The sequence below is a fragment of the Ammospiza caudacuta genome, chromosome 6 (assembly GCF_027887145.1).
Source record: "Ammospiza caudacuta isolate bAmmCau1 chromosome 6, bAmmCau1.pri, whole genome shotgun sequence".
Taxonomy (NCBI): Eukaryota; Metazoa; Chordata; class Aves; order Passeriformes; family Passerellidae; genus Ammospiza; species Ammospiza caudacuta.
The window spans coordinates 45,996,212-46,013,634 of record NC_080598.1 but is presented as its reverse complement, the minus strand read 5'-3'; the positions used below and the strand labels follow the sequence as shown (position 1 = coordinate 46,013,634).

The following is a 17,423-nucleotide window of genomic DNA, read 5'->3' as shown; positions in this document are numbered from 1 at the left end:
TTGCCCAGAGAAGTTGTGGGTGTCCCATCCCTCGAAGTGTTCAAGGTCAGAGTGGTTTGGGCCCTCAGCAACGTAGTCTAGTGGCTAGCATCCCTGCCGATGGCATGGTAGTTGGATCTAGATGATCTTTAACCCAGTCTGTTCTATGATTTTTAATTTAAAACACAATTTGCAGACTGCTGGCAGTGATTATAGTGCACTACTGCTTTGAAGGGTATTTGGGTCACTTGTCTGAGATCTGGGTTGGAGACTACCTTCAGCCTGTGAGGAGCTAAATCCTTATTACTCCATTTGAGTACTTTCTAAGGTTAGGCTACAGTAAGCACCAGCTCTAGGTCATCTTTTTCAGGCTGTCATTGTAGTAGAGGATTCAAAATTAATATCCTTAAAGCCTAAAAAAATAGCATAATATGCTGTACAAGGCACCTGACAGAAGAGATTGCAGTTCCTGCTTTCTCTATTGGTTGTTCTATCACTAGTTATTGTTGAAGTTAACTGTGTTTAGTAACCAATTTTTGCTTTGTTTTTGCAAAGTATTTTGACTGCCAATACAGTTTGATTTCCACTGGTCTCAAGATTTTTGCTTGATTGTGTGTTTTTCACTGCACATTAGGAGAAATTAAAAATGAAGGCTATTGTCCTGAAAAAACTTAATTTTATGGGCAGTTAATTTCCATCCGCAAGTTAAACCGAGTTTTACAGCAGAGAGATGTAGAGATGTATTTTCTGCTTCTGGACAAGTTTTAATGATTATTCAGTAGTGTGATAGAATAATTTAAGTACAGTAACTCCCTCTCAATATGTAATGTGAGGATGCTTCATGGTCTTCATGCTAAACTGACTACTTTGGCTGTTCTTCAATAATGGCTTTCTCTTTCAGATGTATTCAGAAGGAAGTGATGTTGTACCTCAGAGCAATGAAACAGCCCTTCAGTATTTCAAGAAAGCTGCTGATATGGTATGATTACCTGTAAGGTGAAACTACAACATGTGCACTAAGTTGATAAGCTCTGAAATGCTGAAGATGCTTCATGTGCTCTTCCATGTGCAGACACCTATTCCGAGCTTCTGTCCCAGATGAATTAGCCCATAGTCTTGCTTGCCTAAGATGTCAAAAACAACTCTGGCCATGGTGCTTCATAAAGCTCTGTTCAGTATAAGGAGTCTAGCTCTCATGAATAGAGTCTGACTCTATTTCATAATTATGAAATACTGTCCACCTAAATAGTCTGCAATTCTGTGAAGTGCTAGTGTTTGTTAATTTGAAGTTGTCTTGTCACAGGAATTTACAGTGCTTCTGTTAAGTGAATATATAATAGTTTTATACCTCTCATCTCATTGGACTCTTTCCTCTTTGGGATGATGTTTTTTGATCATGTTAATCCCTTGTATCTGTCTTTGATATATCCCTTACGGTAGTGTTTGTACAATTAAAGCATTCCAGGAAAGGTGTTCAGCATGTGAAACACAATAGATTAAGTTCTGAAGAAACTGTTGGAGGATAACTGCCTTCATGGTTCTTATATTCCACACTCTGAATGCTGTTCCACAACTCTGTGCTAAAGTGAGGATCTCTCAATATGCTCACCCTGCATTGACTGAAACTTTCTGATGGGTCCCCTTGCCAGTCCTGGCACTGAAGTAGTGCCATAGTGCCTGCTTTTGCATGGGCAGTGGTTAGCAATGTAGCCCACAGGACAGCCACCATTTCACCCTTAACATGGGTTCTTAGAGTTCCTGGAGTTGTTTTGGGAACTTCTGTAGCACCCAAAACATTTTGAAGTTGGAAAAACTAAAGATAAGTAAACTATTAATGTCCATCTTTCTAAGGTTATGGGTCATCTTGTATGACACTGTAAAAGTGCACAGTAAACTTCCATAAATAATATTGAAAGCTTTTCCCTGTTCATCAGCTGTGTAGTTACTGAATAAAAGTTACTGTAAATGCTATTTCCTCCCTAAATAAGTATTACTAGGAGCAAAAAATTAAATTCTGTTGAGTACTGTATGTTTTTATGATGTTCAAGACATACCAGATTTGAAAAACATAGATGTAGGTTTTGCCTTTCTTTTCAGAAGTCTTTTTCTGTGTTTTCAGGGTAATCCAGTTGGACAGAGTGGATTAGGAATGGCTTACCTCTATGGAAGAGGTGTTCCAGTGGTAAGCTTTTGACAGTCGTCTTTCTATTCATAGGTGATTGTGTGACTTTTTGTTGTCAACAGATTTTTTTTTTTTTCTGGAGGGAAGTACTGTGGAAAGCTTAATTGTGAAGATTTCTGTTACGCTGAAAATTCCTTGAGAAAATCTCTAATGTAAAAAAATGCACTATGGAATTAGCAGCCATTAAAGAAACATCCTGACTTTGCTCTCAGAAGCTTGAAAATGTTGCTTAAGCTATTAGAAATGAATAGAATTGTGCATTTTAACAGGAGATTTGAGCTTGTCTCTAATTTTCTTGTGAAATAAAACAAATCCTAACTGTTCCCATTTTGTGACTCTTGTGGGAGTGGAGGAACACAGAAACTTTTAATTAGTTAATTTGCTTTATTGCTTTTCCCACAGGAAGGTTTCTTGTCAAACATTTTATATTTAGCTATGCAGACAGATAGTCAAAATTTGAAGTGGCCCAAAGTTGAGGAAATAAGTGTTCCAGAACCAGAACAGAGCTTCTATTCTGTTAAGCTTTACTGTTCATAGCAATGCTGTGTGTGGATGCCAGCTTTGAGGTAGCTGCAGAGTTACAACAGGCTAAATATCATTGTAGTCTATTTCATTTTTTGCTTCCAGATTTTGAACAGGGGAATATTTTCATTGGAAAATCTTGCTGTGATTTTTTTCTGTAAAACAGATATGTCCTTTCACATATGCACATGCATATTATCTCTCTTAAACTTTGGTGTAAGGCTCTAATGACTGGACCAAATCTTCCTGCAGAACTATGAGCTAGCACTGAAGTATTTCCAGAAGGCTGCAGAGCAGGGATGGGTTGATGGACAGCTTCAACTGGGTTCCATGTATTACAGTAAGTGGCATCAAAACCATTTGCAGGTCTGAGCACCTGCCCTTTCAATCACTGCTCACTAGGTGGCATTAGAAGTGTGTGCATACTCTGCATGTAGAATGGGCTTGCTACATTGAACTTGTATTTCATTCTGGTTTTTGCTGACTTTTTCCCAAAGCTTTTCTAGAGTAATTTTGAAGAGTAATAGCTGTTTCATATAATGCTGCTTTTCAAGAGGAATGAATAGCAGTGATTTAATCTTTCTTTTAGATGGCATTGGAGTCAAGAAGGACTATAAACAAGCTTTGAAGTATTTTAACTTGGCCTCCCAGGGTGGCCACATTCTGGCTTTTTATAATCTGGCTCAGATGCATGCTACTGGCACTGGAGTGATGCGGTCCTGTCATACTGCTGTTGAGGTAAGGTCAGCTGTTCATCAACATCAATAACACTGACTGGCAAGAGATTGGCTGTAACCACATCAGCCTGTATAGGATGTTTCCATTTCAGTGACTGCAGAGTCAAGGCTGTCAGAAAGGAAAGTGATATATTAGCAAACTTGTTTGTATTTCATGAGAGAAATCTTTGGCCTTTTTGTTATGTCAGGTTTGTATTCCGTTACTAACTTCAAAGAAAATCAAAAGAATGCAATGCAAAGCAACAGTAACTTATAAGTACCAAAGTCTTCTTTTATACTTAGTTTAGTTACACTTAAACTAAGATACTAAATAATTCTGAGTAAGCATCTGAATTTTACGAGTTGCTATCTTTACTTACTAAGAATCTTACAAGTTGCTAAGCATCTATCTGCTTAGCAACTTGTGTCTGCTCACTGTCTTGAGCAGTGGAGTTTGCTTGTCATGTTTTCATGTGAAATAGAAATATTTTGAACAGGCATCAGAATGTTAAAGTGTTACTTCTTGCAAAACCTAAATTTTTGAAGCTCCTGACAACCAGTATCCTCCCCCTTCCTTTTTCCTCTGCAGTTGTTTAAGAATGTCTGTGAACGAGGGCGTTGGTCTGAAAGACTGATGACTGCCTACAACAGCTATAAAGATGGTGATTCAAACTCTGCTGTGGTTCAGTATCTTCTTCTGGCAGAACAAGGCTATGAAGTTGCACAAAGCAATGCTGCTTTCATACTTGATCAGAGTAAGAATCTGAATATATACTAAAAAGGATTTTTCTGGAGGTGGCATGTTAGAACTTTAATGGAGCTCTTGTCCTTTTTCCTCCTCTTCACACTGGAAAGCAATCAGTTTTCATTTTCACTTCTAAGGATGACTTCGTAGACTAAAAGTTAAAATACATTTAATTTCTGACTTGGGGATTTTAAAATGGCGTAAGCAGAGAGTCTTTAGAATATTGCACAGTGCTAAAAATTCTCTGGATTTCCGAAGCACGATTGTAAAAGCAGGGATTGTATCAGGTTTACTTTTGACCTGTACTATGCCTAGAAGTCTGTGTCCATTGTTCTTTCTCTTGTAATGCATTTTCTCAGCACTTTCTTCTTTGTGTGACTTTACTGATGTTACTCGTGAAGCAGGGGTGAGGAACTGGGCAGCTGATTCTCTTAGATTTGAAAAAAAACTTGTCCCATGTGTCTTGAACTTGGATTTATTAGAGTTTCAAGTCATTGGTAGACAGTGGAAGTACAATGGTAAATCTTTCTACAAACTGCAAAACCCAGTATTTTAAACTTTCTCTTAACCAAATCTGGGTCTCCTTGCCAGCTTTATATCTTAGTGTTGAAATCACCTATTGGTGGCTGATGGGCTGATCTAACATCTTCATTTCTTCATTCAAGTTCATGTTTTTTTAAAGGTGTCTGAGTGAATCATCTTTAGATAAGATGGAAGTGCAAAGAAACAGCTTTTTTCCCTGAGTTAAAACTCTGATTGTCTTTACTTGGAGATTGATTTAAAATTACTTGATATGTTTTATACAAAATCTGTCAGCTGTGGGACAGTACAGCTGAAACCATAGTTACACTTGAAATTCAAGTTATAAATCCTTTGAATTGTCTGATAGTTCATGAACCTTCAAAGTGTGACATGACAACTTCTGAAGTAGCTGAAGCACTGCCATGTAAGGGACTGCAGTCTGGCTGGTTAAGGAGTTTAAGCCTTTGTTTTACCTGACTAGTCCTGGGTTTCAGATGGCCAAAACTACAGCAGGTTATACTTCAACCATGTATTTTTCAAAGTTCAAATTATGTGCTCTTAAAACTTGCATTTTCTGTCATTTCTCAAGTATGCATCAGAATCTCCTACAGCTGGGATGGGAAAGATGCTTAGTAAGCCATAGTTCAGTATGAAATTCTATAGTTTGTTCCTAGCTCTTATGTGGGCAGATAAATGGAAAGGTTGTATAAATGAAATGGATTTTTATAAGTTTCAGATGAATTGAATCTTGTTTGTTCTATAATATGGATTGCTTCAAGTTTTTAACATATTTCAGCAACTGAAGATAAGCAGGGCGTTTTTTGTGGTCGTGTATGCATAGGCCATGGTTCTTTTTAACTGGATTATTTTCTTCTTTAGAAGAAGCTAGCATAGTAGGAGAAAATGAAACCTATCCTCGAGCTTTGCTTCACTGGAATAGAGCAGCTTCTCAAGGTATGTCTGTACCTCACAATTCCAGTCTCTTTATGTTGAGGAGTACATTCAGTGTACGTTTGCAGCTGCAGTGTGAGCTGCAGGTTGAGCTCTGGGTGAGTGGAGCCCAAGGCAAGGAGCCATACTCTGCCAACCTTTTTCATAGCAAGGGGCCCGGGGACCTGTGGCCCAGGCAGGTGACAAGACACAGCAGGAGCCAAGGGCCCCAGATTTAAGTATGAACAGACTGTGAGGGTATAAAAGCCCAGAGATTCTTTTGGTTGGAGTTCCTCCTCGGAAATACAAGCTCAAGCTGTTTTTTGTGCTACTGTGCCATTATTAAATTGTTTAAAAGATTCAGGCATCTGAGACTCTGCTCTTGGAACCCCAGGGTCAAACCATGAAGGAAAGCTTGTCTGACTGTGAGAGTGGCACAGATGGGGAGTCAAGCACCCATCAGCCCTTGCAGCCAAGCACTGCGAAGGGGGAAGGAGCTTCAGTCCCTGCAGTGTCAGTCTGTATTGGTGCGAGTGTGATGGCCACAGTGCCTCCCAAATGATCAGACAGGAAGGTTTCCTTAATGTTTAGTAGAGCCAATAATGTCTGATTTCATCTGTTTTGCTATGAAATATGTAATGAGGGAAAGTTTACTTCCTCCTGTTAAGAGAAGTTGTATCCCAGATAGGATAGTTGGTGTTCTTTGGTCTATTTTTAGCTATAGTGTCATTACAATGTCCTCTGAGCCTTTCTGTGATTATAAAGACTAAAAGGACTAAAATACAAATGTACTTTGTGTTTCTTTTGTTGTTCCATAAGGAATTATAGAGCAGGGTTAAACAACATTAGCAATGTTTGCACTGACTTTTCTAAAAGTGTATATGCTTGGAAAAATAAATCGAAAATCCTTCAGAGTGATTTGTTACTTTTCATCATTTATTAAGAAATGCAATTTCCTATTCAAAGTAAGCACTGATGAAGAAGGCATCCTTGATGACCAAACAACACAAATTTAAACTCTGGTACTTGTTTACCTACCCTAAAATAACCAATGTGAACTTAATGATGAAATATCTTGAGATATCTAACTTCTAAAGGGATGCATCTACACTAATGTCTGTCTACTAGTTTTTAACTTTAGAGCAAGACTACCATGAAAATTAAGACTGTCAGGGCTTTTAGTTTAAAATTAAGAAATTGAGATGATGGCATGAATGATGAGACACTATTTTTAAATTTCCAGTGTTGCTGCTTAAAAAAAAAAGTTGAATCCTTTAAAGGCCATATAGCAAATGAAAAGCTTTTCTGTAGTAAGGGACTGATCATGAACATGTTGCAGATTTTCAGCTGATACCACTATATATCAATAAAAATGTTGGTAGGATTACTAGGAAGAGGTCTTACCTGCAGATAGAAATATGCTGTGTTTTGGTTAGCTTAACCACATTGTTAAAATAAAAGCTGTGTATGTGAGGGGGTGGTGAAAGATAAACAGTTTGTACACACTGTCAAAAGTAATACTAATGCTCCTACTGCATCTTCATGGGAAGCCAAAAGGTTTATTTGCCTAGTTATTTTATCTTTTTTTTTTTTGATGTTTGATTTATAGGATATACTGTTGCAAGAATTAAACTTGGAGATTACCATTTTTATGGGTTTGGTACTGATGTTGACTACGAAACTGCATTTATTCACTATCGACTGGCATCAGAACAGCAGCACAGTGCTCAAGCAATGTTTAATCTGGGCTACATGCATGAAAAGGGGCTGGGCATCAAGCAGGTGAGTGAGCTGTACACTGAGAGTCTGCTTTGTTAGAGTACATTTGCTGATACTCAGTTAAGTCCACAACTAGTGGAATGAGCATGTCTCCCAATACATTCACCAATAGGCGATGGACAAGTATATTGACTTAACTATGTGAAGTAATGATGCATAGACACCAAAGGTAAACATATCTTAGGGGAAAAAAAACGAACTATGGTTAATTATTCAAGTTCTTCAAAACTGTGCTTTGAATTTTCTTAACTTTAGGATATTCATCTCGCAAAGCGATTTTATGACATGGCAGCTGAAGCAAGCCCAGATGCTCAGGTTCCAGTCTTCCTAGCACTTTGCAAGCTTGGAGTGATTTATTCCTTGCAGTACATACGAGAAATCAATGTAAGTAATGCAGAGTTAAAAGAGAAGAGCAAATGTGTTTTCCATTTTTAAAAGTAACTTAATTTGTAATTTTACTTAAGTAGAAGTATTGCTTGAACCTTCTGCAAACTTAGGATAGATTTGTTTTCTACTGTTGCATATTAAGAAAGTCAGTGAAGCTTTCGTTCCTATTTCCTATTTGTGCAACTCTGTGAATCTGAAATGTGCACAGGCAGTGCTCTTCTGCACTGTTCTTTCCTTGAAGAGAATTTCTCAAAACTGTTTAACTGTTCTTATCCATGACCATCTGCTATCAAAATGAAGCAGATTTAACTGACATACCTGCTTAGGGGAAAAAAAATTATCCCTGATTCTCATGCTATTTTATATTCAGCTGTAACAGCCCCATTATACTTGTGTTTGATCTCTGTGGGGGAAAAATGTATTTGTATTAGATAGTTTAGGTATTTTGTATTGTTTTTCCTGAGTGGTGGACCTTAAAAAAAACCTGTCTGGAATTAAAGTGAAGTCTTTCCAATATTTCTCAGTGTTGTGACATCTTACTGCCTTTTTGGATTTTAATAAATGAAAATGGTATGGAAGTTATTACTACTTAGAGCAAGTGCAGTTTCAGACAATTCAGCAGTTTGACAAATTATAATAGTATTGAGGCTGAGGACAGTCAAAATACTTAAATCACTTGGGCAAATACCCACGTAGCACTCACAGAAGCTGGTATGCAGAGCGCAGATTTTCCTAGTTAAAAGTCTGCTGCTGCAGTTTTAAATTGGCAGTGACTGTGTAGTATGGTCAGATACAGTGGTGAAGCATTGAAGTGTGTGTTAGCTAATCCTTATGCAAATGGGATCTTACAAAAAGGCTCTTCAATCAAAAGTCCCTGTCCATTACCTGCACAAATCTCAGCATTGTACCCCACAAGTGTCCTGAGGCTTAATGCTCTGTCATTCATGGGAAAGCCACAAAACTCCATAGTGAAACTTTCATCTCTAAAATAGAAAGTAGAGTACCTCATTCTATATAGGATGGCTCTTAGTCTCAATGGTGTTTTAGTTCCTGGAAAATAAGAATGTTGCTGATGTGATACTATTTTTTCAGAGAGGAAAAGAGCCGCTAAGTTTTAAAACTGATACTTGTACATGAAAAGTGTTACAAGTCAAATTTAAAATCAAAGTAATTTCCCATTTGTGTTCTTTGACATGATGTGGACTTTTTCTTTCTTAGATAAGAGAGGTATTCTCACACATTGATATGGACCAGCTGCTGGGGCCTGAGTGGGACCTCTACCTGATGACCATCATCGCCTTGCTCCTGGGAACAATTATAGCTTACAGACAAAGGCAGCACCAGGCAGTTCCCAGAGCAGCAGGACTGCGGCCAGCTGTGCCTCAACAGGAACCGCCCCCAGAGCACCAACCACCACAATAGCAACAAGAGCCTCAGTCAAAGAACTGGATTTTTCCAAAAGGAACAATTTTCATTGTGAATTAGGACTTTGGATCAACAGTCCCTCCCCCAAAAGAGGCACAAAGAAGTTTGAAAAAAGTTTGAAAGCTGCTTAGAATGATGCCTTTTTTCAGGGATAAGAAAATTATTTTGAAACTGATTTGAATGTTATTTCAGTGCCAATGGAATAACACTATGGCTTTTTTCATGGAAACACAAGAGTGCTACTACAAAAATGTTGCCTGCTGTATCTAGTTCCTCTTTATTCAGTCTTTTTCATCTCCCAGAGAGACAGAAGGCTAGCAGTGGAAGGTTTTTACCTGCTTGAAAGCAGTTGCCCTTTATAAAAGTAATAATTATAAATTTATGGCAAATTTAAGTCCAAGAAGCTGACCTATATTCAAATTCTGAAAAGACCAGGGCTGTTGGGAACTTAAATTCTGATCTACATCCCAAGTATTTCTATAGTCCTTATTTCATTTTTTTAGTATTTCTTAACACTTTGGTCCTTTAGGCTGTCTTGGATGGTTCAGCATAGATTATGGATAAACCCTGTAAAACTAAGCCAGCAAACATGCTACTCTCCATTTGTGCTTTTTTGGTTTGGGTGTTTTTCTCCATTCCCCTTAGACAGTTCTCAGCAGTCAGTATGTAGCCCATAAGGTGGAGTGGGACAGATGGGGTCTGTAAAGTTTGTCAGTTGAAAACTGTCCACACAGCACCCAGATCTTACATACTCCTAAAGCTTTTCAGGACCCTGTGTACTTTGCAGTCCTTCATGACATGAAAACATATTGGTAGAGTTCCTAAATTTAAATTTGTCTTGACTAAGAGGCTGAGTCTAGATAGCAAAAATCACCAGTATTACTGCACACACTGAAGAAAGGAGAGAGCTAGAAATCTCAGTGAGTTAGCTGACTTGCTTTTGGAGTTGGAAGTTCTGTGCTTGATTTTCAACAAACCTGTTAGTGATTTGCACTGCAAGAAAGAAATGTGTGTACCTCATGCATGCATCTGCTTAATGCATCTACAAAAAAGAGCCACAAAAATGCATGCTCTCTACAAAAGGGCATGGGCTTATGCCTGTGATGCTACTCCAGAGCCACGGGGGTGCTCTGGCTGTGTCCAGCCTCTCTTGTACCTGGCATAGAGGAAAGTCACAAGTCATGTCTCTGGCTGGGCCATCTCAAGGGCCCTTTGTAACAAGAAAATCCAAAGAGAAAGAAGACTAGTGGCTTTTTGATGCCACCAGGACAGTGTAAAGGCCTTTTAATGGGTGTAAAGACTGTGACCTGTGGACTGATGATTTAAGACTGCAAGAGGTTACTTCACTTTGTGACAATTTTCATTGAACTATAATTTCTGGGGCTGGGTATGGGAAGCAGTGGCAGAATAGTCTAGGAGCATGAAATGCATAAGTGTCTGTTCTTATTTTCCAATGGTAGTGAAATATTGGTTTCTGTACTAGCATTAAACCCTCTGAATATGCTATCATAAAGCTGAATGAATACAAATGAGGAGGCTTTAGCTGCTTTCTGACAGAAGCTGTTGTGTTTAAGGGGTTAAGGGCTTCTTTTCATGCAAATGTTTTTCCAGTGTATTGGCAACAACATATCAATACACTTTATTTAGAATTGAGAGTTTGGTATGGTTTCATACTTAGTACATGTGCAAGGAGATCATTGCACAAGAGGCCTCTAGCTTGGGATGGAAGATAAACAATCCATTCATTTGTAAATGGAAATGTCATGGATGACTAGTATTAAAGGTACTAGTATTATAGGTAGAACTTGTCAGTACTTCACAATGCTTATGCTGGTCATATGAAGACAAATCTTTTTCATTGCAGTGTGGAGGGTTGCAGCATGTGGTAGAGGAATGCCTTGTTCAGTCTCAATCATCATTAGCAGATGAAACAGTATTGAACTTACATGTAGTGTCTTATATGTACAGCATTCCCCAGCTGCATTTCTAAGATATCTGTGACTTCTGAACACTCCCTCTGACATATTTTGCCACTCTCACTTAATAACTCGTTTTAGCTTGGCATGAGTAAATTAAAGATTATATGGAAAACATTTTTCGGTTAAATACCATTCATTCATTGGTATTGGTCTGTTAGGCAATTTAACAATTTTGTTACTGCTTTATTAAAATGTTTTGGTTGTTGATCTATTAGAACTAAATTCTAAAAGCTCTCTTTTACTTGCATGAGAATCTCTCATCACTGCTGCTATGTGAGTCTTGTAGATGACTTTCAGTGAATCTGATGCATTTTTACATCCAAGAAATCAGCAGAAGAAAACAATTGAAGATGAGCAAGTTACTTCATTTTTAAAAAATGCTTTTTTGAAGGAGCAATAAGGAAGTCTTTCTCCTGCTTTTTTCCCTTCCACCAAATTACTACCACTAACTTTTCAGATGACATTCATTTGAATGTGGTGGTAGAAGAAAAAGGTACTTACCATAAATAATGGCAAGTTAACTCAGGGATTAAAGATATGAATAAGTTTTCTAAATCAGTTATCTACACCATGACTTAAGTTTTTGTGACAATCCCTTACTACTCTGTTCTGAAACTTGCATTTTGAGGAAAGTATATTTAACTCTTACTAGCAATATGTTCCTTGTTGTGTACTCAGTTAATCAAGCATCTTTTTCTTAAAGAAGCTGAGTTGCTCAGTTTACTGAAGTGAAGTACTTTTCCCTTTTGGTAGCACACAGGTTATCTTAGATGCAGGAGTATTTTAGAAGGGAAACTTGATTTAAGAGAAACCTTTCTCTGTGTGTTCAGCATGGTTTGAATGAAAAGTTGTATTCTTTGTGTGTAGTAACATAGGCCAGAGCCTGCCTATTTGACCTTCATAGACACATGCTCTTCTTTCCTTGCACAGAAAATGGAACTACAGAGCAGTAAGTGTTATTGGTGGGATTTTTATATGTAGGAAGACTGTGGGAAAATATGAAGAAACGCATTATTCTGCATCTCAAATTATTAATCAAAGACATTAGCTGTTCTTGCTAGTTAAAAGAAACACTGAACTGTTGAGAAAACAGGATTTTAGTTCATCACTGGTGAAACTTGTCCCAGAGCTATCTGTTGAAATAATTTTCTTGCTTTATATTGTCCATAATGGGACAGTGTAATAGAAAGTAAGGCCTTTGATACAAACGTCCTCATGAGACTCTTGCAAGATAGTTTTACTCACTTTTTAGTTATCTTCCGTAAGTCAGCTACTCTTACTAAAAAAAAAAGTTTTAATTTGGGGGGAAAACATTAGGATACAGCTTGTGAAAGGACTCTTTAAGACTATGCATTATCTAATTTCCACCTATTATATGCTAGTTTTGGCCTATAAAAGGGGATTAGACTCACCTTTGTAAGTTGCTTTCCTTTTAGATAGGCAACAGTGAACTGAAATTCTATTTTTTTGTTTCAGAGAATATTAAACTGAAAAGATTTAGTTTGATTTGAACTACTGCAAATGCATATGGCAAATAGGGACTATTTGGGGGGAACCCTTTGTTTTTATCAGCTACAGTTCTTTAAAAGGGTCTTGTAGGAGTTTTGTAAATTTATTTTGTATTTAAAATCAGTATAAAGGCTGGTCAAATGTAATATAATTGTGTAAACAAATTCTGTTAATAGAAAGATGTACAGATTCATTTTGTACTGTATCTTTAATCTTGTGAAATAAAGATACCACCTGTGTGGTCACCCTCAGTGTTCACAGTGGTTATGATGACAGAAGATGTGAATTGCAAGTCATGTGCACTGGTATGTGCCACTGCTCAATGCATCCCTTCCTATAAGGATTCTCATACTTTCCCTTCCATTCCTTAGGAAGGGCACAGGGAGAGGGGGAATGTCTCCAGTTGTGCTATAAACTTGTCCTCTATGTGTGTGTATGTGTGAGACAGTGTATGCAGTATTTGTACCTTGGCTGGTAGGCACAGCCATGTGAACTGCTGTGTGATTCAAGAGTAGTGACCAGTAACTTCAGAATTACTGCTGCATTTTCAACACTGATACAGGGATAATTCAGTCAGTTGGAATGGATTCTGGGGGAGGGACTACTCCAAGCTGACAGATTTGTTTGTTTTGCAGGCTGGTTTTGACCCAATCATCCCTTCAGGATCCACCTGTTGAGACCAAGTCCTGTCCTCCCTTGTTAAATTCATTAAGTTGATGGGCTTTCCAGTGTGCTTTTTCATTGGGGAGAAGGAAAATAAGGACAGTGGGGTAGCAGTAACACCTAGGAAAGGTATCAATAGGTAAGTGATCCTGAGCATCAGCCCAAATCACATAGTTTTCTGAAGTATTTGGAGGATTTCCATGTTTTCTGCTCCTGCCAATGGCACTTGTTGCAGGTAAAAGCAGAACTGCAGGTATTAAAACTAGCTTGAGTTCAACTAACAAAGCTCAAGCTTAGTGAGGTCATCCCTCACCTTCCAAAAAAGTCCACTATTTGAGATGTGAGTGCTGACATAATCGGCTGAGGTGGGGTCAAGTAGTTACTTGATTTTATTTGTAGCCTGTAGTCAATGTGAAGCTGTGTTATGTGGAGGGAACTGAGTACCAGGTAAATATACGGTGTGGTATTGGGGGAGTGTTAGGGATTTCTGTAGCTTGTTTGTCTTTAAAAGCTCCAGAATAATGTTCATTGAAAACTAGTATATGTGATTTGGGTTTGGTTTTTATATTGCTGTATTTTCTATGTTTTAGTCTTGAGACTAAAACAAATTGAAATATTACTAGAGAGTATCATTTCTAAACCTACAAGACCTGTTTGATTAGAATGTGTTATTTGATATCATGACAAAATGTTCTTCCTCTTCTCTAAACTATCATGATATTATTGGAATAATGACTTTGATTCCCTTTTTTTATAAAGAATAATTGAGGAAAAAAGTCACTCTAGCCTACTTACTGTCAAAAATCTTCAGACAACTGTAATCAATTTTTTCTAAAGCCAAGAATGAGGGAGGGCAGTGTACCATATATCCAGATAATGAAAACTGTAACATATAGTGTTAAATTTTATTATCAGAAAGAAAAGTAAGTGGAGATGGAGTACCATTGTAGTTGCACTTCATGTAGTAAGAGAGATGGATGTCATTTACCTTCCACAGAGATGGGGTTGCTCACATTTTTATTTCTTTGGTATCCAACTTTTTGAGCTTTCCATATAACGTGTTACACTTCCAGATTTTTGAAAATAACTTTGAAGAATATCAGATTTTTGTGTTGCAAAACTGAATTGTGTTGCAATACTGAAATTATAGCTCTTCGATTCTTCTGTCAATCATTTTCTGTATTTCCTTATTTTTATATGCTTGTTTTTCTTCATTCTTCCTCCTAAACATAGGCTGTTATTTATAAAATTAGTTGTTCCAGTTCCCATCTGTTATGTGGCTCCATTTCTGTAGAGGATTCATACCAATGTTTTTATTGCTTCTAATCAACTACTTTTGCTGGGGGGGAAAAAATGTACCTGGGGTGTGTGTTTGTAGCCACAAGGGGGTGTTAGACAATAACAGCAACTTGGACTTGTTAAATACTTGAGGTCTCAAAGATTGAGAATGGAGTAACTTCCACACTTTGAGTCACTGTCATATCTTGGGAGAATGTATGTGTGTATACACACACACACAGAGATGTAAGAAGTCCTTGGTTGCAGGAGCTTTGGAAACTTAACAAAATTAATAAGTCATTACTCTTATTTCTCTCATTTGTGGAGCAAAAGTTCAAAATTAAAAATTATTGTAGCTTCTGGTAAAACCTGGTAAATAATTACCTTCCCATGAAGGTAATTCCATACCTTCCCAACTCTTTTAGTATGTAAATCATTCTGAAATGTGCCAAACTGTCTTCCAACATTGCTTGGAATATTATGTGCACAGCTTCCAGGAGAGTGGTCTCTCTTGCAGTTAAATCCATATTTTCTTAGAGTACAAAATCTTTCCCACTAAAACAAGTGAAAATGTTTAGCAACAGGTGATGAAGAAATTTTTAAAAATCATTTTTCATTGAGACTGTCTGGTGCAATATTTGAGCTATCTGAATAGCTTGAAGACTAATTTAAAATGTTACGTTGTTTGTTTCTGACCAATCTTACTTTAATGTTTGTTAGGCTCCAGGCTTTGCTATATTTGCAATATGTGAAATATTATATTGTATTTGCTATATAATGAGCTTCTATTAATTAATGGCATTTTAGGTTTTGCTTTTTATATTGCTGTATTTTCTATATTTTATTTAGTCTTCTAAATAATTTGTTATTGTTATCACTACTACTATTTGGAAAATTTCCCAGATCTAGTCAACAGCAATTTTAAAGGAAAAGTCAGTTTGCATTGCTGATATTAAAAAGGGAGATGTGAAAAAGTCAAACACACTTCATGGACTTTGAAGTCATTCTATTAGCCGATGTTAAAATGACTGAAGAAATATGTGGAATGTTCCAGTTTAAGGGTTCTAAATTTGCAATATAAAAAGGTACTCCTTGAACAATTGTCCAGCTTTGAATTCAAAGGGTGAAACCCTGACAATCTACATGTTGGTGAGTTTTCCAAAGTGATTTTGTTATCTTCATTACAGTGAGATCAGGAGGACTTGAGTTAATTCTCTTCAGGTTGTATTTAGTTTCATCTCTAGTTTTCATCCCTAACTAAAGATTTCATATTTTTCACAAATAATTCTGTGTTTGACTTGGTTGTTGAAATCTGGGAAACATTGCACAGAAGGGAGGTGACTCTAGTAAGAGAATTCAGACCCAGTGAGATAAATGTGATCTCACTGCACGCAGCTGTGTTGGCTTTTCCTGCCTCTTTGCTAAACTAAAAACTTACTGAGTTTCCTTCAAGGAATATGATTTTTTGGAAGACAAAGGGTGCAAGTAGGTAGGAACTTCTCAAAACGGGCAAGAAAGAAGGATTTCTTCATTGATGTAATCTCTCAGCTAACAAACTGAACATTGTATATTAACTGTTTGCTTACTCTATCTTGTATGTTCATTGAACAGCTCCATAGAGACACAAAAAATACTTCAGATTCTTTGCACGTGTAATTGCAAAAAATTGGCCTAATTATTATGTTTGGGTTTACCAGTGCCAAAAAGTTCACTCTTCACTCCATTTGTCATTCTTAGTTCAGTTCCAAAAGGTAGGTTGATATAAAATATTTCTAAATGTTTCTGGTGATACTAGTTCAGCATCGTAATCACAGCTCTGTTTAGAATAAACAGTTTGCAAATAGTCCTTTGGCTGAAAACTGAAAAACTCTATGGTAAATACTACTAAAACTAATAGAAAAGTAAACTAAAAATAAAACCCCTTCAAGATTTCAGATCCAGTGTCTTATTAATTCTGTTTGGCACTGTGAAAGTTGCTAGAACAAACAATATTCTCTGTCATTTTAAAATACTATTCCTTATTTAAACACAGCAAATAAAATATTAATTTCCACTGTCTCCTTGGGATTTCTAAATGCTAAATCATAAAGACTTTCTTGCAGCTCCAGAAAAGAAAGATTTCAAATTACATAAAATGAGTATGTTTGAGCCTTTAGCTCTCTCTATGCTTAATATAAGCATTTGATGCTTCCAAATTTCTTGACTAGCCATTACATTCCTGGCACTGCTATTCTGCAAACTCTTCAGTTGCTCAGATTGCAGGTAGAATGAGCTCTGCAGATACTGGTAATTTGGTTTGCTGTTAGATGGCAAAACAAGGGTGTCTGGTCATTGAGAAATGCCCTTCTATGGGGAAAATATTTTCTGTGAAGGGGATGTGAGGGTGATGGCCTGCCATGCTGGAAATAGTGCATTTGTTCCAACAATAATTGTTTTAAACTAATCTTGCCATTACTGAGGTGTGCAGTTAAACAAATCTCTCCTGAAGGATGTGATCTTCCAGGCTGGGCTGTGGCAGCTGGAGCAAAGACCCTGCAGGTGTGTGCAGGTGGTCTGAGGTAAGGGAGCTGAGCAAACAATCTTTTGGCACCACACATTTATTTTCTTCTGCTGCTCTGAGTGTCAATATCAGCTCACTGGCTGAGAAGTAGCACTCCTGTGAGACTCCTTTGTGATACAGCATAAGGGAATATGAAGTACAGACTAAATTGTGGAAGCAGGTCCAGATAGGTAAAGAAAATCTCAAAATGCTTCTGTGCACTTCTGAATGGAGCCTGTGTTGGCACACCACTAAGGGTTAAGTCACA

The 17,423-nt window shown here is 37.4% G+C and overlaps 1 protein-coding gene across 2 annotated transcripts in view; it reads left to right on the top strand.

The window, feature by feature from the left end:
• Positions 1-12,911, top strand: part of SEL1L (SEL1L adaptor subunit of SYVN1 ubiquitin ligase) — a 32,843-nt gene extending 19,932 nt beyond the window's left edge. Inside the window, exons 13-21 of one of the 2 annotated variants that reach the window (XM_058806478.1) lie at positions 881-958; positions 2,099-2,161; positions 2,936-3,023; positions 3,273-3,421; positions 3,989-4,154; positions 5,546-5,620; positions 7,206-7,378; positions 7,631-7,759; positions 8,981-12,911. In XM_058806478.1, coding sequence (XP_058662461.1) covers positions 881-958; positions 2,099-2,161; positions 2,936-3,023; positions 3,273-3,421; positions 3,989-4,154; positions 5,546-5,620; positions 7,206-7,378; positions 7,631-7,759; positions 8,981-9,184 — 1,125 coding nt within the window. In that variant the 3' untranslated portion in view covers positions 9,185-12,911. Of the gene's footprint in view, positions 1-880; positions 959-2,098; positions 2,195-2,935; positions 3,024-3,272; positions 3,422-3,988; positions 4,155-5,545; positions 5,621-7,205; positions 7,379-7,630; positions 7,760-8,980 lie in introns of those variants that run through there. The other variant, XR_009274829.1, reaches the window with a different exon arrangement.
• Positions 12,912-17,423: the final 4,512 nt, after the last annotated feature.